The following is a 23,210-nucleotide window of genomic DNA, read 5'->3' as shown; positions in this document are numbered from 1 at the left end:
GACTTCCGGACCCTTGCTCAGGAAGAAACCAGGAACCGACCCCTGCCTTAGGTCAGACCCCCTTGATCAGACCGACCCTTGAAGCAAAATAGAAGTTTTCCGCCTAAGGGGAAACTTCCATTTTTCCGATTATGGAAGAGTTCTATTACTTGAAGCTGACATCGACAACTATAAAAGGGGAGCCAAAACCCTAGAATAAGGGATCGACAATTCGAGACTTAGAGATTAGAGTTTAGGCGACTAGAACTAGGGTTTATACACCAATACGTTGTAGTCCCAACCAAAACACTCAATAACATTTCTTTGCTCTCGATTTACAACTCTGTCTTACGAATCTTCTAGTGTTCCGTTGTACTTAAACGATCCTACACAAAAATACCCAAACAGGACGTCCCGTTTCTGCTCGCCGGGCGCCAGACTCGCGTCCTGGGCGCCGGGCACCCAGACTTACGTTCTGGGCGCCGGGCGTCCTGACGGACGTCCCGTTTCTGCACGCCGGGCGCCCAGACTCGCATCCTGAGCGCCGGGCGCCCAGACTCACATCCTGGGCGCCGGGCGTGCGAACGGACGTCCCGTTTATGCGTGCCGGGAGCCCAGACTCGCATCCTGGGAGCCAGTCTGTGGGTCGTTCAGCGAGTACGGCCCATTTTTCATACTTTGCATCCTTGCTTGAAGTCTAGCAGTACGAATCCTTGAAATCGTGAATCTAAAACTCCCGTTTCGTTTCAATTGGAATCGTCGGGGAAGTTTCGGAAAACCGCGAAAGGTTCGGTTAACAGATAGATTTCAATTCATCGTATAAGACATTGACGGTTATCTTAAACACCAATCATCTCAACTATATCGTGACAAGAGTACTTTCTCGAAAAAATCGTAAAAACGTCAAAGGTCTAAAGAACGCCCGAAAGGGTCCAAACATGACCGAACGACCCATTTACGATTTTTTAAACTAAAGTCGAGATAAATACACCGGTTTGTGTTTATCTTCACATAACAAGATAAATGTCAAGTTTCCCGAAGATAAATGTCAAGTTTCCCGATAAGCATGAAAGATCGACGAAAATGGAAAAACCCGATTTGCGACAGATTTGGCCCAAAGGGAGAATATACCGTCTTAGGAGGAGTATATAAAGAAGCTTGGGGGCAAGGAGCAGAGTCATCAGAGCAAATCCGAGACTTAGAGACATAGAAAATTCCTATTAGCGTAGAGAACTTAGGGCTTAGGTGGTTAAACTAGCAAGGCAAGGCTTATGACGGTTTGCTGCATGCAGCTCTATATTTTCTATTGCAGCATATCTCTTCTCTTTTTTCGGAGAAACTTTGTATTCGTATCATTCAATTAATAAAACGCCTTTGACAACTTTTAATTTACGATTTGTCGTCTGTCTATCTTTTTCGATTTCGTGTGGTTACGCAGAGAATCTGGACCTTCAGGAAAAGTCGGGTTATCTTGACCTTCCTCCATCTTTTACTTAGTAAAAATCGACCGTTCGAATTTCGGTTCCCACATTTTGGCTCTAGAAGGAGGGTGGGGGGGGTCGGATTCTCTAACTCAAAAACCGCCAGTCGATTAAGATTATATTCAGCATGACCACGTCGTCTGTCCGCAACATCGTGTCGTTCGAGGATCGAGCAACGGCTAGTCAAGCCAAACCTCGTGACAACCTCCTAGTAATCGAACTTACGATTCAGGACATCGACGTAGCAAGAATATTGGTCGACACCGGATGCTCGGCTAATGTTATCTATAAGAGCACCCTCGAGAGAATGGGGATCGATCTAAACACTATTACAGACGATCCCAGTCTAGTAGTTGGACTCTCGGGAAACAATACAATGACCCTTGGCTCGATTGATCTCTCAGTCAAAACTGGGAGCGTCACCAAAAATGTGGAATTCCTGGTGGTCGACGGTCCGACAGCATATAACGTGATCGTCGGAACTCCATGGTTGAATTCTATGCGAGCGATCCCCTCAACATTCCACCTGTGCCTCAAGTTTCCGACACCTTCTGGGGTCGAAACAATACAAGGGGATCGGGGAAGTATCGCAAGTCTGCCTAGCCGCTGGGTTAAAATGAAAAAACTCCAAGATCGAAACCCCCCGAAAAAAGCAAATGGTTCACGAACCAACATTGCAAGACTCCCCGGAGATCTTCCGGCAGTCGCAAAGAGCTGAATCCCTAGAAGGGAAGCGTGAACCTACCTGCGAGCCGGTAGTCTCGATCTACCTCGACGAGTCCTACCCAGAGCGATGCGTCGAAATTGGAGCCAATCTCCGCGAACCGCTAAAAGCAGAGCTCATAGCGTGTCTCCAGAATAACCTCAATACGTTCGATTGGACCGCGGAAGATATGCCGGGAATCGACATCAGCATAACATGTCACAAACTTAACATCGACCAGACTCACAAACCCGTCAAACAAAAGAGACAAAAGCTGGGACCCGAACGTGCCACTGCGGTTAATGAGGAAGTCGAAAAGCTCCTCAAAGTGAGGTCGATAACAGAAGTTAAATATCCCGACTGGATTGCCAATCCCATCGTAGTCAAAAAGAAAAACGGCAAGTGGCGAGTATGCGTCGACTTTACCTATCTCAATAAGGCATGCCCAAAGGACTGTTTTCCGCTTCCGCATATCGACCGACCAGTCGAAGCAACCGCGGGGAACAAGCGCTTGTCATTCATGGACGCTTTCTCTGGTTACAATCAGATCATGATGAACCCCGACGATCGCGAAAAACTGCATTTATCACCAATCGCGGAACATATTGCTACAAGGTAATGCCGTTCAGTCTTAAGAACGCTGGTGCCACATATCAACGCCTCGACAACCGAATTTTTTCCTAAAAACTCGGAGAAACCATGGAAGTGTATATCGATGACATGCTCGTAAAATCCCTTGACGAACGCGATCATATAACTCACCTAGAAGAGTGTTTCGCGAGGCTGAACCAGCATAACATGAAACTTAACCCGGCAAAATGCAGGTTCGCGGTAGCATCGGGAGAGTTCCTCGGTTACCTCGTAGCATTCCGTGGGATAGAGGCCAATCCAAAACAAATCGACGCACTGATAGAAATGGTCTCCCCGAGAACCAAACGAGAAATCCTAAGATTAACCGGAAGAGTCACGGCCTTGAATTGTTTCATCTCGCGCTCCACCGATTAGTGCCTTCCGTTTTACGAAACGTTGAAAGGAAACAAAAAGTTTGAGTGGTCGGAGGAGTGTGAGAAGGCTTTCCAACAGCTAAAACATTAGCTGGCCACTTCTCCCGTTCTCGCAAATCCCGTAGAGGGCGAACCTTTATTCCTCTATATCGCGGTCTCCGTATCGGCAGTCAGTGGCGTTTTGATACGAGAAGAACGCGGAGAACAAAACCCGATCTTTTGCGTAAGCAAGACGCTATTGGACGCGGAAACTCGATACCTATTTATGGAAAAATTGGCATTCGCCGTCATAACTTCGGCAAGAAAGTTGAGACCGTATTTTCAGTCTCATACCATAGTGGTTGTCACCATGTTCCCCCTGCGGATGATTCTGCACAGCCCAAGCCAGTCTGGCAGACTCGCAAAGTGGGCAATCCAATTAAGTGAGTACGATGTCGAATATCGCCCAAGGACTTGCGCGAAATCACAAGTAAGTACTCGCTGATTTCTTGGTAGAATTACCCACGGGAGACATAACCAACGAAGAGCCGAATTCGACTTGGGTCCTTCACGTCGACGGATCGTCGTCTAAACAAGGATCCGGGATCAGGATTCGACTCACCTCACCTACCGGAGAAATCCTAGAGCAGTCATTATGTTTGGATTTTCACGCATCAAACAATGAGGCAGAGTATGAAGCGCTTGTCGCAGGCTTGCGGCTCGCCCATGGGCTAAAAATCCATCTTCCTCAAACGAGCAAAGAAGTCATCACGGGGATCAAGGGTCCCAGTCAACCAGCGGGCTCCCATCCCCTCGAGACTCTGAACCTTCTGTTGGAGACGACGGACTTCCGAGGACTTGTGTTCTCTTTCTTCAACTTGAGCAACGAACTCGCGGTCTTCCCGAGGTCGCGTTCGAGATCGCCGATTCGGACTTCGAGCTGAGACGTCTGGGCGGCATGGGCATTCTCGATGGTTTGTAACACAGCCTCGGTACGCTTCAAAGCCCCCTGCGACGACTCCAACTCCTTCGATAGGCGCGCGACTTCTGACCCACAGTCACCAAGCATCCCATCGATCAACGACACGAACTGTCCACGAAAGAGAGGGTAAGGTTCATCGCAAAAGAAAAGAAAGAAAGATACTGTGGATAAACCATGAGCAAACCTTTGAACGATGCTGCGATAACAATCCCGAAGGCTCGCCCTCCTCACTCATAGCACACCTTTTCCTCTTCACCGACCCGGTTGCGGACCAGCCCTCATGCGTCCCTTAGGTAGCGGTGCGGCACAAGGTGCGAGAAGTCTCAAAACGATCTCCTTATTCTTTTCCGAAGGAAAAGGCATCGATTCCACCGCATCTTCCTGACCAGAGATCACAATCGGAGCGATAGTGGAACCTGAGGGACGAGCTTGAAAATCGAGTGTCTGCTCAGAAACAACGGCTCTTTCCACAGGAAGGGGAGCATTGCACGGAACTTCGGATCCGGGTGCTTGGGACGGAGGCACTGGCGAAGAAGGAACGCTAAGTGCTTTGGCTTGGGCCCGTTTCTCGGCATTGCGTGGCGACAACTTGTCCTTGAAAGAAAGGAACCCGTCAACAAACGACTGCGTAGCGTCAGGAACAGTTGATGCCGGCGAGGCTTGGCTGGCTTCGCCCATCTCGACGTCGGAATGCTTCTTTTCAGGTTGGGAAGAAGACATTTTTTGCTTAAGAGATCAAAGGGGAAGAAGTTGAAAGAGAGAAGTGTGTGAAGAATGAGAAGTGATGAGCTACTACTTATAGGAAATTGAGGATGACATGGATTTCCGCAATAAAACACTCTAAGCCAAAAATTCCGATTTTCAACTCATATCTTCCGCCCGCAAAATCGTCTCCGAGTTTTACGGGCTGGGGGCTACCTGTTGGGGTCAAAGCCGGTTATCTCGAAATCAACGGCTAAGATTATTTTTTATCTACAGACTTTCCGTAAAACAATCACTGAAAGGAAAAACGGAATTAAAACAAGCACGACCACGACATAGCTCTAAGCGCCAGACGCTAAGACAGACGTCCCGATTCTGCACGCCGGGCGCCAGGCGTGCAGAAGGACGTCCCGTTTCTGCACGCCGGGCCCCCAGATTCACGTTCTGGCGCCGGGCGTTCAGATGGATGTCCCGTTTCTGCACGCCGGGCGCCCAGACCCGCGTCCTGGTCGCCGGGCGGCCAGACTCACATCTTGGGCGCCGGGCGAGCAAACGGACGTCCCGTTTCTGCTCGTCGGGCGCCCAGACTCGCGTCCTGGGAGCCGGGCGTCCAGACGGACGTCCCGTTTCTGCACGCCGGGCGCCCAGACTCGCATCTTGGGCACCGGGCGCCCAGACTCACATCCTGGGACCCGGGCGTGCAGACGGATATCCCGTTTCTGCGCGCCGGGCGCCCAGACCTCGATCCTGGGCGCCGGGCTGTGGGTCGTTCAGCGAGTACGGCCCATTTTCATACTTTGCATCCTTGCTTGAAGCCTCGCAGTACGAATCCTTCAAATCGTGAATCTAAAACTCTTGTTTCGTTTCGTTTGGAATCATCGGGCGCCCAGACTTACGGGCTGGGCGCCGGACGTCCTGTTTCTGCTCGTATAGCCCAGACTCGCGTCCTGGGCTCCGGGGCCCCCAGACTTACCTTCTGGGCGCCGGATCGTTTCTGCACGTCGGGCGCCCACACCCGCGCCTTGGGCGCCGCCGCCCAGACTCACATCCTGGTCACCGGGCGAGCAGACAGACATCATGTTTCTGCTTGCCGGGCGCCTAGACTCGGGTCCTGGGCGCCTGGCGCCCAAACTTACGTCATGGGCGCTGGGCGTCCAGACTTACGTTCTGGGTGCCTGGCGTCCAGACAGACAACCCCCGTTTCTGTTCGCCGGGCGTCCAGACGGACGTCCCGTTTCTGCACGCCGGGCGCCCAGACTCGCATCCTGGGCGCAGGGCGCCCAGACTCACATCCGTGGCGCCGGGCGTGCGGACGGACGTCCTATTTCTGCGCGCCGGGCGCCCAGACTCGCATCCTGGGCGCCGGGTTGTGGGTTTTTCAGCGAGTACAGCCCATTTTTCATACTTTGCATCCTTGCTTGAAGCCTCGCTGTACGAATCCTTGAAATCGTGAATCTAAAACTCCCGTTTCGTTTCGATTGGAATCGTCGAGGAAGTTTCGGAAAAACCGCGAAAGGTTCGGTTAACGGATAGATTTCAATTCATCGTATAAGACGGTGACGGTTATCTTAAAGACCAATCATCTCAACTCTACGAGGAGTTGGGGATCTTTCGGAAGATCGATATCGTGACAAGAGTACTTTCTCGGAAAAATCGTAAAAACGTCGAAGGTCTAAAGAACGGCCCGAAAGGGTCCAAACATGACCGAATGGCTCATTTACGATTTTTTAAACTAAATTCGAGATAAGTGGTTTGTGTTTATCTTCACATAACAAGATAAATGTCAAGTTTCCCGAAGATAAATGTCAAGTTTCCCAATAACCATGAAAGATCGACGAAAATGGAAAAGCCCGATTCGCGATAGATTTGGCCCAAAGGGAGAATAGACCGTCTTAGGAGGAGTATATAAAGAAGCTTGGGGGCAAGGAGCAGAGGTATCAGAGCAAATCCGAAATTTACAGATTTAGAGAATTCTTGTTAGCTTAGAGAACTTAGGGCTTAGGTGGTTAGAGTAGCAAGGCAAGGCTTAGGACGTTTTGCTGCCTGCAGCTCTATATTTTCTGTCGCAGCATATCTCTTCTCTTTTTTCGGAGAAACTTTGTATTCGTATCATTCAATTAATAAAACGCCTTTGAGCGACTTTTAATTTACGATTTGTCGTCTGTCTATCTTTTTCGATTTTGTGTTGTTACGCAGAGAATCCGGACCTTCAGGGAAAGTCGGGTTATCTTGTCCTTCCTCCATATTTTACTTAGTAAAAATCGACCGTGCGAACTTTGGTTCCCAGAGCCGTGTGGCTTGTCATCATCTAGTAGCCGTATGGATTTGATCCATATCGTATGGTCGTGTGACATAATGCATTCTAACTTTGATCATATAGTTTGCATCATGTAGATACTTGTTAGAAATTTTTTAGTCAATGTGACATAAAAAATTTATATAAAGCTATAAAATTTCTAAAAGTATATATATTTGTTTTCAGATGTCGAAAATCAATAACCTTGATTATGCTGCCCTTAATCTTTCTGGAGATAATTATCTTCAATGGGCACTGGATACAAAGATCACCCTAAAGTCTAAGGGCCTCGGTGAATGTAGTACCAAGAACAACAGTGTTACTGAAAAAGGTCAATATAGGGCAATATTAATTATTCGCCATCACCTGATTGAGAGTCTCAAAGATCAATACTTAATCATTGAGAATCCTCTAGACCTTTGGAAAGTGTTGAAACAAAGATATGATCACCAAAGGATGGTGCTCTTACCAAAGGTTAGACACGAATGGAAAAACCTCAGGATCCAAGACTTCAAGTCTGTGGATCAATATAACTCAGCAATGTTGAAAAATGTTTCAAGATTGAAACTATGTGGTGAGGATATAATGGAAGAAGATATGCTTGAAAAGATTTCTCAACCTTCCACACAAGTAATGTGTTGCTACAGCAACAGTACCGTGTTGGGGAAAAATATCCAGACATGAGCTTTCTCCAGCTTCTGGCTAAGTCCTCGACTTCCGGACCCTTGCTCAAGAAGATACCAGAGATCTACCCCTGCCTTAGTTCCGACCCCTAGATCGGACCGACCCCTTGGAGCAAAATAGAAGTTTTCTACCTAAGGGGAAACTTCCATTTTTCCGATTATGGAAGAGTTCTATTACTTGAAGCCGACATCTACAACTATAAAAGGGGAGCCCAAACCCTAGAATAAGGGATCGACACTTCGAGACATAGAGATTAGAGTTTAGGCGGCTAGAACTCAATAACTCAATAACATCTCTTTGCTCTCGATTTACAACTCTTTCATACAAGTTCTCTAGTGTTCCGTAGTACTAAAACGATCCTACACAAAAATACCCTAACAGTTTGGCGCTAGAGAGAGGGGAGTGATCCAACTACGTGACGATGGCATTAAAGGACGACGCTAACCAGACGGAGATGACTCCAGAGAGATCGAGCTCCTCAACAAGCTTGAGTCTCTTCAGAGTTAGGTCACCGATCTTCACAAAGCTTGGGAGACAACACCCGGAGGTCCTGAACTTCTCCTCGAATTTTAAACCCTAAAAGACCAACTTGGAGAGCACTCGAAGCAACTACAGCAAAGCGCCGAGAAGCTAGACGCCATAGAGGCGGAGAATCTTGTCCTCCGACAAGAGAATCATACCCTCGGTGAAGCTAGCAAAAAGCGAAAGCGGTTCCGGACTAAGGTGCGAACCATGGCTTCACTCTACACGCCGCAAGATAGTGAAGAGGTACCTCATCGACCCGCCTCAACCGAAGACGAACCCGAGATTCGAGGAGCCGCGAACGATAGGACTCGAATACAAGTAGATAGCGATTCCGATATGGAGGACGAGGAGTATTCACTTGACGATCCCAAGATCTCAGATCCAGCCCTAGCATCCTATTTAGAAAGAGTGGTCTCCGAAAGGTTCGGCACCATTCAATCTATGGTAGAAAGGTCCCAGGGGCGGCTCCTCCCATTCGAAGAAGCAATCAGGGGTCCTACTCCGATACACCTTTCGTGGAAGAGATTGCTTCTGTGGAGATGCCGCGAAAGTTCTCTTTCCCAAGCATAAAGATGTACGAAGGTACTGGGGATCCCGACAATCACATTGCTCAGTACAAGCAACGCATGCTAGCGGTAGCAATCCCTCGAGATGCACGGGAAGCTACCATGTGCAAAGGATTCGGATCAACCTTGGCCGGCCCCGCTCTTCAGTGGTATATCAACTTGCCCACCAAATCCATCAAATCCTTTGCAGCCCTTAGCGATAAGTTCGTGGATCAGTTCGCTAGCAGCCGTGACCTAGAGAAGAATTCGGATGATCTCTACGAGATCCTCCAGCATAGGAATGAGCCCCTTCGTTCTTACATAGCTCGCTTCAACCAGGCGAAGGTGGCTATTCCTGAGTGCAACGCTGATACGGCTATCTCAGCTTTCAAGAGGGGTCTACTTCCAGAGGGAGACCTTTACAAGGAGCTGATCAAATACAAGTGCAGGATTATAGAAGACGTGCTCTCCCATTCTTGGGCTCAAGTAAGATGGGAATAAGATGTTGCTAGTAGGGCTAAAGCCGATCCGAAGTACAATCAGAAGCCGTCAAAGCCTACAAGGAATGACCGCGACGAGTCTTCTCACTCTAAGCCCGCCAGGGAGACTAGCAACCCGAATAGGGGCAGGTATCAACATCGACCTTTGCCTAGATCCGAAGGGATGATGGTGTCTAATTGGCCTGACATCTCCCATCTCGCGATAACTAAACCAGAGCTGATCGGTGTCTTTTGACAAATGGGTCCTCAAGTTAAGTGGCCTCCTAAGATGAAGGCCGCGGAGGCTAATCGAAATCCCAAGCGATGGTGCGAGCTCCATAGTGATCATGGTCATACTACGGAGGATTGCATAGCCCTAAAGATGGAAGTCGCCGAACTCCTCAAGAAAGGCTACCTGCGGGAGTTCCTCTCGGATAAACCCAAGAACCTTCTAAATAAAGAAGGTCCACGCCTCCCTATCAAGGCAGCTCCTGCATTGCCGCCACAACAAGACCGGGTGATCCACGTCATCACAGGTGGATCAGAGGTGAGCGGAATTAGCAGTGCCGCAGCCAAGAAAAGTACTCGCAATGCCAGGAACGGCCGAGAGGCCGAGGGTCCCAAGCGCCTGCTCCTTGGAACAGATGAGATCAGTTTCCTCGTCCCTCATCATGACGCTCTCGTCATTTCACTTACCATAGCAAACTGCTTGGTCAAGCGGACACTGGTAGATAATGGGAGCTCCAGCAACATAATCTTCTATTCAGCCTTCGCCGACCTAGGTTTGGAACCTGCAGCTCTAACCAAAAAGGCAACTCCCCTCGTAGGCTTCAGTGGAGAAGTCAAACAAACCTTGGGAGAGGTCCTTCTTCCTGTTGACTGGGCTCCATACGAAGCTCGGTCGCTATAGCGACTGGGCTCCATACGAAGCTCGGTCGCTATAGCGACCGAGCTAGAGAACAAGCACGGTCGCTATAGCGACCGAGTTCCATACGAAGCTCGGTCGCTATAGCGACCGAGTTCCATACGAAGCTCGGTCGCTATAGCGACTGAGATAGAGAACAAGCTCAGTTCCATACGAAGCTCAGTCGCCGAGACCGAGCTCACCAGACCCGTCTCGGCGAGGGCTTCGATTTAATATCTTGATCGTTTTCTGGGTCCTCACGGTTTGAGAGAACGGCCTCTTTGAAGTTCCAAGGCGGATTCCTTAAAATCTTGTTTTAAGACAACGATTCTTTAAAACGACGATTTCCTAATCAACGATTTAAGAAATCAACGATTTCTTAATCAACGACTTAAGAAATCGTTGATTTCTTAATCAACGACTTGATAAATCAACGATTTAAGAAAATAACGATTTCTTAAAGTCAAACGGAACTTTGTTATCAAAGGACCGAACCTCCGCAAACAAGCATCCTAAGAGAATCTTAGCTTTGCGATAGGTTCAAACACTTGGATAACGGACCTCAGACCACGGCATAAACCCGATCGCGATGGCAATCGGGTCACGAACAAGAGCTCGGTTGCTATAGAGGCTCTTTTTTTTTCTTTTTTTTTGTAGACAAGTAGAAAACAGACTCATATAGACTCCGTAATCCAGTTAGGTAACTCAGCATCCATGTGAACGACGAAAGACGATTGCTGTCTGACACCTCGTGCTAGACAATCCGCCCTTGAATTCTCCGTTCTTGGTACATGAATGATCTGTGAATTGTGAAAGCTTTCTTGCAATTTCTTGATTTCCTGCAAATAAGGTGCAAAAGCTGGCCATTCCTCTGGTTCCAACACCATCTTTACCAACTGAGAACAATCCGTTGCAAACGTCACCTGACGCTGTCTTAGGTTTCTCATACACTCTAATGCCCAAATTAGAGCCTCCACCTCTGCATGTAGAGGGGATAAACTAGCTCTTGTGTTCCTTGCTCCCATTAAACCCGTGAAACCCTCCAGAGTGCTATACCATCCTTGGCCCGAAAAAAAGATCTCCCTTCTTCCAAGAAGCGTCTGTGAAACACCATCGTCCTGGGATTATTGGAGTTGTCCTTGTATCTGCTTGTATTGGTGTCCTCGTGTTAAGCTCTTGTGCCTCATTCCACAACACCGTTTCCCTTTCTGCAATAGAAAGAGTGAGTTGAGGGTCCGTATCTAAATTATTAAATGTTTTAGTGTTCCTCGCCTTCCAGATATACCATAGTATCCATGCAAATTGATGAGATTCCATGTAATCCTTTATTCTCCAAAATAAATGATCCATATTTGTAAATAGCGAACTCGTGGGGAAAAAATCTATTTGCGTTGGGACCGTCGACAAAGCCCAAACCTGCCTAGCTGAAGGACATTCAAAAAAACACATGGTTAATTGATTCCTCTTCAAAGCCACATCTATCGCAACAAATATCTCCTTTCATTCCTCTTGCTTGTAGATTTTTCTTAACGGACAAACATCCTGATGTAATCTGCCACAAAAAGTGCTTTAGTTTCGGAGGACATTTTACTTTCCAGCAAAATGCTTTCAAAGCATCTACTGTAGGTCATGAAAATCTGGTGGTTTCTCTCTATCCGGATAGACCCTTTCGACCTGATATCCTGATTTAACTGAATACTTTCCATTCTTGGTGAAGTGCCAACCATCCTGATCTTCTGCCAGGCATCTTCCTAACGGAATACTTTCAATAATTTTTGCATTCTGGGGATCCACCAAATTTCTAATAGCCTGTAAATTCCAAGTTCGGGAGCCCTGATCAATAAGAGCATCCACTGTAAGGTCGGGTAACAAGTTATGAAAGTTTTTGTTTGCTGGTCTCGGGCAAGTAGTATAATATTCAACGTTTGTTCCATTTTGGTATAATATTCACATTTTATCAAAAAAAAAAAACTAAAAAGACAGTTTCTGCCTGTCTATTCGAATACCACTTTACACTTGTAAAATTTATCTTAATCACCGTATGGTCGAAGACTTTGACTCCCAATCTTAAAACGGAGATCTCCATGTTCTCTTACACAGAAATGATACTGAAGCGATACAAAAAAGCATAAAAAAAATTTCATTAACAATGTTCTTAGAATTACAAAACTCCGTGTACTATTATTGTCCAATAATACTTTTTATGTTATTTAAATTTTTATCTCTTAAAACTAAAGAAATTTGGAAAAATAAAATGGTATCGGATAACTTGAATATAAAAAAAATTATTGATTAATAAATAAAGTTACATCATCAATCATTTTCCCATTATGAATACTAGGGGCATGGTCCCTGCACAAGCGCGGGGCCGGGAACATGATTGTTGCTTCGACTTCGTATATGTTACATATGGGCCGGTGATGATGTTGCTTGTTTTGTTGTATGATTTATTAAAGTTGTATTGTAATAAATTAGAGCTCTGAGGAGATAAAGAGTTCTTTTGTTGTTGTTATTGTTCTTTGTATACATATATGCAGCGTTATCTCTATCGCTGAATGAGTAAATGATGATTCGTGGCTCAGCCTACAAATTATGACCCAAATTGTGAATTTTTTCTTTTTAATAAATTAATTTAGCAAATGACTTTAAATATATTTTTAAAATCATGCATATCAACAAGTAGTAAAAGCGGGATATACTGATTAGAGAGGGTCTCCACGTCGGACAATAAAATCATCCAATGGGATGTGCTCTTTTTTTCCACGGCAGATCGAGTTTGGTTGGTGTTGGGCTTTCTTTCTTTTTTTGGTTCATTGCGTGTTATTGGCGTGGGTCAAGAAGCCCATTAATCTGGACGCGGTGGATAGAAGATGGCCTTCATCATTTACTCCACTGTTTCGACGCCTAGACCTTCCTTCAACGCTTCACGACGTAACCCTAATCCTTCAGATAACCACCCTGATTTTCTCCGACAGCTTCTTTATCTCCCTTGCGTACTCCTAAATGTCCTCATTCACCTTCCTGTCCCATACAAAAAAAAATAGGAATACATACACAAAAAGTAATAGATCATTCTATGAAGTACAAGAGTCAAACATTTTGCGAGTTGTAGTATGAACTTGAGTGGAGCGTAAATCTCTCTCCATGGTTAGGTCCTACTTCTTATGCAGCCCCAACTATATTGTGTTTTATGTCAAAGAAACTATTTGCATTCGGATCTCTAACCAATGAATTTCAATCTGTTCATAACCGACTTTCTGAGTGTCTGAATCCTCTTATGTTATTTGTTCAGATCATGGGCCGAAGAGAAAGGAAAGGAGCTACAGAATTTACCGCTCTGCCTTTGTTGGCCTTTTCTCATTAGACAGAGGAACACTAGGTAAAATTTTGTACTGGAAACCTTCCATTTATAGATGTCAATTGGGCGGGCCGGGCGGGTTTGGGCATGTCCGAATGGGTTTTATTTTTTTGCAGGACATATTTGGTCGAAGCCCAAATAGAACCATGTCCAAATGAGACCAAAACCAAATAAGACCATGATTTATTACATTTGTTGGGCTGTCCATGGGCCTATATGACCACTTAATGTAAACAACACAATTTTCAGTTTTAAAAAGTAAAATTTATACAAGTTCTAAACTTCATGTTCTAGACTTCATAAAAACACACAAGTTCACAAAAGATAAATTGCGTTTTCTATTTTGGCAAGAAATTGCGTTTTTCCGGTTTTTGCGAGAAATTGTATTTTCCGGTTTTGGCGGAAAATTGTGTTTTTCCAATTTTTGCGAGAAATTATGTTTTCGGTTTTGGCGGGAAATTGTGTGTGTTTCTGGTTTTACGGGAAATAGTGTTTTCTGGTTTTTGCGGAAAATTGTGTTTCCAGTTTTAGCGAAAAATTACGTTTTTTCTTCTGGTTTTGGCAGGAAATTGCGTTTTTCCGGTTTTGGGAACTTGAATTATTCAGTTTTGGTGGGAAATTGGGTTTTTCGGTTTTGGTAGAAATTGATTTTTCCGGTTTTGGCGGGAAATTGTATTTTTCGGTTATGGCGGAAAATTTGGTTTTTCGGTTTTGGCGGGAAATTTGATTTTTCGATTTTAGCAGAAAATTGTATTTTCCGGTTTTGGCAGACAACTATATTTTTTCCGGCTTTGGCGGGAAATTATGTTTTTCAGTTTTGGCAGAAATTATGTTTTCCATTACAAAAATCACACATAAACAGTTATAAATCAAACCTTTAGGCTTCAGAAAAATGTCGAAAAAATATTGAGTTTTTCCCAATTTGCTAAACCTAGACATTTTAGATTTTTGGGCCGCACATTGTCCAAATGGTTAAGTCCAATATTGTCCATGATATAATTGGGTTTGTCCATGTGGACAAAAATTTAGTTATGGACCAAAACGGACCTGCCCATTTTAGACCATATCAATTTGGACACGGGTCGCCCATTTTTATCCCGCCCATTTGACATCTCTACTTCCATCTGATGAAATCTGTCTCCATCTTATTCAGTGTTTCCTAATTTGTTTATATTATTATCACAGTGCTGCAATTGTAATTAAACATTTCAAGCAGTGTAATATTTCTCAATCAGATGATGTGGAATTGCTGTTTTTCCTTAGCAAAAGTTTTTCATTTTTAATTTCTTGAAGCTGCTCGCTACTCCACCTTCAGTGTCTATAACTATCTCAGAGATTTTTTGAAGTTTTGACCTTTATGGTAATGATGAATTGATTACGATGATCCTAATATGGGTTTTATTGTTTACATCCACAAATAGTTTAGAGTAAATTGGATTTAAGAGATACATTCATCTTAGATTTGTTACTCTAGGATTTTAGGAACATTTTTTGGGGAAATAGGATTTTAATTTTCTATAAATACCATAGTACCTTTCATTTAGCAATTAAGTTAAAAAAAAAATTTAATATAATTTTCGTTTTAATTTACCTAATTAAAATAGTAAAAATCAAAATAATTATTTTAACTTAAGTGAAAATAGTAAAAATTAAGAAATAGTTAAAAAAAAGGATAAAAGAGGAAAAGGAATTTCTCCAACCCTAATTTCATCGATTTCACAATTTCATCCTCTTTTTCGGAGGTTCCCTTCAATGGCGATTCTTCAACTGAATTGAAAGCTCTCTTGTTCTTCGGTTTCTTCTGTTCTTCGATCTCTCCGCCGTTATCCCTTCCATCTCTTGTCTCTAATTTCCTAAACCGCATCTTCCTCTTAGATATCTTCAGTTCTTCCTCTTCGTCTGTTATCACTTAGACGAAATCCGACTCTTTCTTCTCACAAGGTATTAGATTACCACGAAACTCCACTCCTCGCTGGAACTAGACATCCATTCACCAGATTTGACATATATTAGAACCATGTTGATAGAGAGAAGAGAGAAGAGAGAAAGAGAGAAGAGAGAAGAGAAGAGAAGGCCGCGATAAACACAAAGAACAAAGAGAAGGGGATCGTGGGAGGAGGAAGAAAACGTAGGATATCAAGAAAATATTCTCCAAGATTTTTAGGTTAGATTTAGGAAACTTCTAAAACAGAAAATGGAAGTTTCCATTTTTTTCGGGTTTGCCTAGAATACGTAATATACCCACCCCAGAATATAGTACAACACGTGCAACCCCTATTCTTCCTTAGGCGTCACATAAGGTAAAAGGCATAAGTGCCTATGACACAATTTCTAAGTTAGGTACATCATAGAGTTCAAGATATATATCGTTATATATCTACTGGTACACTGAAGACATACTGCTATATGTTGACGTAACTAAATCTAGCTCAGATAGAGGGATGAAGAAACATTAGTTTACGTTATATACCCGAGATAGATCAATGTATTATACTTAGTTTCGGTTTTCTGTATTAAGCAGACTAACGGAATGTGTATTCTATTTTGGCTAGAAGAGAAAATAAAATATGATTCCCTATTTAAAAAAAAATAAATTTAAACATATAAATTATCATACATATGTTTCTAATACTTTTCATATTTTTTTACATTTTTAAAATTATGTTTACTATTTTTCTCATCAACCAAGGGCAAAACAAGTGAAAAAATGACCAAAGTATGAAAAATCTTAAATTGACAATAGAAAATTCAAAGTGTCTCTTTTTGCCAATTTTCCCAATAGTTTATCAGTTGATGGAGTCAGGACTTGATATCAATCTCTGCTCTGGAACTACCGTGGACAAGTTAGATCTGTGGACAGGTAAGAGCTCGCTTGGTCCTTGACATTTTCTTATCGATCATCAAAGTACTCTGAGATTAATCTGAATACAAGCTGTTCTAGAAACAGATGACTATGATGCAAAGCAAGCTTGCCAAAATGGTCTTTAGGAGGTCGTTTGATTCTCATTGTTTTGGTGCTAATGTAAGCATTTCATATACTTATATCCTCACATATTAACATTTTGATTGTATTTGATTGATCGGGTTGATAGAATCACATATCATATTAGCTAAACAGTAGTACTGCTTTGTATCTTGCGGCGCAAAATGGTCATCCTCGGTGTAGCAGGATATTGCTTTCCGAGTATATACCAAGTGTCCCCAATTGCTGGAGCCTTTTCGAGAGTTCTGCAAGAGTTAAAGCTTATGGCTTCAGTTGACATGATTAGCTGAAGTTGTCTTTCAACTGGGTGCAGTGTTCTTCACAAAGTGATAAACAGAGCACCTGATGGAGGAATAGCACCTCTTCATGTGGCGGTGGCTCTGCAGGGACACAGAGACGGTGCAGTTACTCTTAGATTTGGAAGTTTTTGTTTCTCAGGTCTCTGTGTTCCCCCTCCCAGGCCTGAGACTGGCAAAGACTGTCCTCTCTGGAAGCAGAGCCAAGGCATATATGAAGAGAAGTTTGTTTCGAAAGCTACTTGGGAGCAAAGTCGAGCTTCTCATGTGGCGGTGGAGTGGTTCAGCATTGTATGGTTTCCTCAAGCTCTTCCTCGCCAGGCGTTTATCACTTGGCTAGCTTGTAGAAATAGACTGGATACTAGAGACAGAATGAGGCAATGGGGTCAAACGAAGATCTGTATGTTGTGTGGAGAACCGGATGAGACTCGCGACCATCTCTTCTTTGCTTGTCCTTTCACCTATACTGTTTGGACAATGTTGATGAATCCGTTCCTGGCTGGACGCATAAATCCTGACAGGTCTAGGACTGCTGCAAGTATCACGAACAATAGACTCACCAAGTTGGACGCACAGCTAGTACAGTTGGCATTCCAAGCTTCAATTTATTGGATCTGCAGTGAAAGAAATGGACGTCGTCATCTACACCCTCCACACTCTGCGCAGTACATCGCCATGACTGTCCATCGCGAAATGCAGAACCGGCTTATGGCGCTGAAGTATGGGAGTGGAGATGAGGCTACCAACGAAGGCCTGAGCAGATGGAATACTAAGACAGCGCTGCCATAATATCATTGTAAAGACTACCAGGTGGATCAGAGTCCTCTAGGGGTGGGCACTTTACCCGATACCCGAAGTGGCACCCGAACCCGACCTGAAAAACCCGAACCGAAATCCGAACCGAAGTAGCAAAATACCCGAACAGATATTAAGTTAGGAGAGATTGGATATCCGAACCCGAACGGGTAATACCCAAACCCGAATGGATATCCGAAGATAACCGAACATATGTATACTTGCCCTTATTTTTCTAGTTTACATCTCTCATTTTATATAAAGTATTTATATTGATGTTACACATACTTTAAGATCATATAGTATATATATAATTATGAAGAAAATAATTTGATATTCATCTAAAATGCATGTCAAACTTTTTGTTTCATGTATTAACAAAAGTTACATCCAAAGTTTAAAAACAATAGCCAAATTAATATTTTTATTTTTGAAATGTTATCTCCAAATCTATTAATCATTCAATATATAAAAAATAGAAAAATCAGTTAAGTGAAATCTATATTTTTAAATATAAGAAACTTAAAAAATTAAAAAAAAAATTATTTTTATTTCTTCTAAAATCTAAGTATCCGAATCCGATCCGAAATAACCTAACCCGAACTAAAAATATCTGAACCCGACCCGAAGTACAGAAATACCCGAACGGGTTCTATATCCCTATACCGAAATACCCGAAAATCCGAAATACCCGACCCGAACCCGAACGGATACCCGAACGCCCACCCCTGTCTTCTCTTTATATTGTTTTTTCCCATTTAACAGTAGAGCATTCTTGTGCTCGGAGCTCATTCCATTGTTCCTATTTCTTATGATCCCCTAGTTTAGGATCATGAGATTGTACAACTTTTTTTGTTGTTATAAAGTTAACATTTCAGCAAAAAAAAACAAAAAAAAACAAACACTTGAAACTAAATATAAACATACAGTGATAATGAATCCTATTATTGGTCGTTTTTAGCATCTTACAATCATTTCTGTTATTTGATACAAAAAAAATCATAAATAACTAGCTAGATGCAAAATCACAACCCAAATCTTAATTATTATTTTAACAAAATGTTATTTGATTTATATTTATTAATCTATTCTGATTATACCATACAAGATGCTGATTAACATGTATTTACATTTCCCTAAATGGAGGTCAATAGGAGAATTCACGTATCAGCAGTAAACTAATATATAACCAACAGTAATTATCGAATATCTATAGTATCTTCTATCTCCTCATAAAATCAATAATATTAAAAAAATAGCAAGTAACAACATATAGAAAATCATATTTAGTAGAGATGATTCTTCGATCATATAAGAATCTCAAGTGCTTGATTGGTAGAATTGTGGCTTTAATCATTTAACTTTGGAATATAAACGGTACATTTTTCGGTTGCAACTATAGATTCTATTGATGTAGATTTATATCAAAAACTTAAATATGAAACTCTCGAAAAATTAATCACTAAAACTAATATATTTTCTAATTTAACTTTTGTGCTGTAGGTTTAAATTATTTTCCTAGAGCATAAATGGTAAATGAAAATGGTTGTGAAAAGAAAAAACACTGAAATCATTCGGAGCACTTATCAATCACCTTCAAAAATCATTGTATTTTTCTGATTATTTATGAAATTTCAGAAAAGTATTCCATAAACAATTAACTGTCTATCTTTTATCAAGGTAGTTACAAAATTTTTTTTATTAGATCCAACATTTTTGAAATCGGGTGAAAAATGTTAACAATTTTTTTTCATGTATATTTATAGAAAGAATAGTTTTCTTGGTAATAACTAAAACTTTAGCCACTAATTATGCATTACAAATAGAAATCAGGAAAATAGAATGAGGAAAATAGTTACGAAATCAAAATTTTTAAACGATTGGAATTTTAAAATATGTTTTTACTGTAACAATCTATAATCCTCCTATATATTAAAAGAGAAGTACAAACGCCACGTGGCACTCACAGATTTCTTCTCACGAAAATTCTCGCGTTTCTATTGGTCGAATTTTTCTAATTATTCTTTTTGATTTATTTTTTTCATCGACCTTTTAATTGGAAAGTAACATTAATTGGCAAACGCACTAATTATTTCTTGCGCAAGAATCGTAATCAATGGCGACCATTAATCATAGCTTGCAGAAGAATTTTAATAAATGTCGACTAATCATTAAATGTCTTAATGGGAAATACATTTTATATTTTATTAGGAAACTAATTATTATCAACATACCTTATTTATATTGAAAACTTGCGCAAGTTTCGCATCGTATAAAATGCATATTCGTGATTAATTTTACAAATTTATTATGTTTCCTTTAATCATTAGTCATTTAATTTACATACCTTATTATACCCAATTACTTGCGCAAGTCTCGCAAGTCTCGCATCATATAATATGCATAATCGTTTTTAACACTACAAATTTAATATGTTTCTTTTAATCAAACGTAATTTAATTTACATACCTTAGTATAACCAATTACTTTCACAAATCTAGCAAGTAATATTCTTGGCGTCATTAATATTTTTCACCATCACTTTATATATATAGAGTTCAATGTCGAGTTCAAGCAACACAACCATTCTTTAGTCTCACGCATCTACTGTTTAAGTATTTTTTATGTTTTTGATCGTTCTAATTTAAATTATATTTTGTGATCCTGAGCAGGTTTATGATCCAAGGGATGATAATCAATACTTAACTCACAGACGAACATCATTACTGGTAATTTATTCGAGACTTTTCTTCTCCAATTATTTTGTTCTCTTGCTCTCCACATTGTCTCTCTATCAATCTTTGAGACGAGAAAGTTTTTTTTTTGTCACCAAAAAGACCACAAAACTTCCTCCATCCATTCATGATGCATCTCATCGGATTTGTTCTATCAACTATACAATTTTGTTTTTGTTTCGGGATTGTATACATCTTCAATCTTTTTGTTATAATCAATGTCACTAAATTTTGTTATAATCAATGTCACTAAATTTCGGGATTGTATACATCTTCAATTATGTATTTTATAATATATTTCTTCTTTGTTTTCTTATATGCAGAATTACAATAAACACAATCCTTGACGTTTCGTCACAATTCATTATTGGAACCTCATGAATGTAATTTTTTTTTGTTGATTTTTTGTAGTTTCTTTTTTCTGATTTATTGGTTCTATTGCTTGATTTTTTGGTTGATTTTTTGTAATAACCTCATCAACCAATTTCATGAATGTAATAACCTCATCAACCAAGCGATTCTATTGGCTGATTTTTTGTAATTTCTTTTTTTTTTCTAATCAAGCTACTAATCGGAAAGTTAAATTAATTGTTAATCGCAATAATCATAACTTGCGTAAGAATCTTAATAAATGTCGACCATTTAAATTAATTCATAATCTCATTAATCATAACTTGCGCAAGAATATTAATAAATGTCGACCATTTATTAAATGTATTAATGGCATAATACGTGTAATATTATAACTTGCGCAAGAATCTTAATAAATGTCGACCATTTAAATTAATTCTTAATCTCATTAATCATAACTTGCGCAAGAATATTAATAAATGTCGACCATTTATTAAATGTATTAATGGCATAATACGTGTAATATTATAACTTTCTCCCAAAAACGTTTTTATTATGTTTATATTATTAATATAAACTTGATAATATTAATTAAATTCACTCATTCACTATACATATATATATAGTATTAATATGAGTCAAATGAAGGCAAAACAATCAAATATATAATTTTAAAAATACCAATCATTTTCCAATGAAAATGTGATATCATATATGTGTTATTACTTTTAGAAATTATTATATTTTATTTTTAAGCATAATTCTCTTAATCTTATTAGTTGATTTTTTTAATCATCGACTTAGTATAAAAAGGAAAGTAACAAATGTATTAATTAGTTTCCTTATTACAAATACGGTATCAAAGTTTTTATGAGAATACAAATATAATAATTATCTTATTATGTATTACTTACGCATGAATATTAATTAATTGCCTGAATCAAAGAAATGTGATAAGTTTCCTTATTACAAATACGGTAAATCATACACTCTTAAAATCATATTGATTACATTGCTTATTGCACAAGTTAATATGAGAACATATTAGGTAGTTTGTTTTTATTAACTTACCTTCATAATATTAATTACTTGCACAAATTAAAATCATCTCATAGTATATCAATTTATGACAATAAAAATATAAAATCTTTCCTTAAAATATATCAATATTTATTATATGAATATTATCTTGGTGTCATTAATATGAGAACATTCACTTTGTATCTATGGCCCTTCAAACGTTTAGTAAAAATAGATGATGCTGAGTGTGGAAATTAATTTTAATTTAACTTCAAAATTTCTAGAGAAAATAAATGTTTATAGCTCTTTGAATTATTTTAGAATTTAAACTGGATCAACAGAGAAAACTGATCTTTATATATTAAAATTTAAAGTTTTAAACTTGATCATAGAAAATAGTGATATCATTGTTAAGAGACATTGATGATCCTAGGCTCGATGAACTCTTAGTAGAAATAGATGAGGCTGAGTGTGAAAATTAATTTTAATTTAATATCATATTTTTTATACAAAATTAATTTTTACAGCTCCTTGAATGATCTCAGATTTTGATATGGGTGGCGGAGAAAATGATCTTTATATAAGAAAATTCAAAGCTTAAAATTTGATAGGAGAAAATAGTGATATAATTATGAAAAGATGTTTATGATCCGAGGCTCAATGGACTCTTATAAAAAAACTGCAAACATGATGCGACCATCCTCATGCGAGAGAGACATTGAAAAACAAATTTAGTTTTCAGATCTCTTAAACTAATTGAGCATAGTTTTGAGTATATATACGATAAAGGAAAAAATATTTCTCTGATGATTTTGTGGCATTTTTTTAAAGCATCAAATTTATATATTTTTCTCTAAATTTATTTTTTCTAAAATATGTCAACATTTTTGACTTGGGGGGGGGGGGGGGGGGGGGGGGAGTGGGAGAGAAATTAGATATTGAAGAACAAATTTGGTTTTATATCTTTGGTTTGAGTGATTTTAAAAATTAATGAATGTAGTTTATGTATATGTTCACAAATGTATTATTTAACGATTTTGTGTTATTTTATTGAGAGAGAGAGAGAGAGAGATTAGATTTTTTATTACTTAATGAGTTGGGTCAAGTGTGCTTCTAATAATGGGCTGATATCGAACTTGGTCTGAGCTGATTCGGGGATTTTGGGTATACCCAAGGGTTTACAGTTTAGTGTTTAGGATTTATCCAATGGTTTATAGTATATCCAAGAAATTAGAGTTTAGTGTTTAGATTTTTACCCAAGGGTTTAAGATTTGTCCAAGGGTTTAGGATATAGTGTTTAGTGTTTATGATTTACTCTTTTGTGACGGTTTTAAAATTGTTAAAAAAATTCATCTTTTGGCACCTACTAATAAATAATAATTATTAGATATTATTATTTTATTTATTAG

The 23,210-nt window shown here is 40.4% G+C and overlaps 3 protein-coding genes and 1 long non-coding RNA gene across 4 annotated transcripts; 3 read left to right on the top strand and 1 right to left on the bottom strand.

Annotated features, from left to right (window-relative positions):
- The first annotated feature begins 1,587 nt into the window (after positions 1–1,587).
- On the top strand, positions 1,588–3,168 carry LOC108808448 (uncharacterized). Its single transcript, XM_056987187.1, has 3 exons — positions 1,588–2,053; positions 2,142–2,778; positions 2,988–3,168. Exons 1-3 carry the CDS (start codon positions 1,588–1,590, stop codon positions 3,166–3,168), a joined length of 1,284 nt encoding a protein of 427 aa, XP_056843167.1.
- A 6,450-nt stretch (positions 3,169–9,618) lies between these two features.
- Positions 9,619–10,269, top strand: LOC130495708 (uncharacterized). Its single transcript, XM_056987186.1, has one exon. It carries the CDS (start codon positions 9,619–9,621, stop codon positions 10,267–10,269), a length of 651 nt encoding a protein of 216 aa, XP_056843166.1.
- A 668-nt stretch (positions 10,270–10,937) lies between these two features.
- On the bottom strand, positions 10,938–11,288 carry LOC130495707 (uncharacterized). The gene has a single exon (XM_056987185.1). The coding sequence runs from the start codon at positions 11,286–11,288 to the stop codon at positions 10,938–10,940; it is 351 nt and encodes a 116-aa protein (XP_056843165.1).
- A 1,740-nt stretch (positions 11,289–13,028) lies between these two features.
- Positions 13,029–16,759, top strand: LOC108831466 (uncharacterized). The gene is made up of 3 exons (XR_001946365.2): positions 13,029–13,410; positions 13,556–13,642; positions 16,404–16,759. It is a non-coding gene; the product is annotated as an uncharacterized LOC108831466 (long non-coding RNA).
- Positions 16,760–23,210: the final 6,451 nt, after the last annotated feature.

Source organism: Raphanus sativus, chromosome 6 (assembly GCF_000801105.2).
Source record: "Raphanus sativus cultivar WK10039 chromosome 6, ASM80110v3, whole genome shotgun sequence".
NCBI lineage: Eukaryota > Viridiplantae > Streptophyta > Magnoliopsida > Brassicales > Brassicaceae > Raphanus > Raphanus sativus.
Note: the sequence above shows the minus strand (reverse complement) of the source record. Positions and strands in the feature narration are given on the sequence as shown.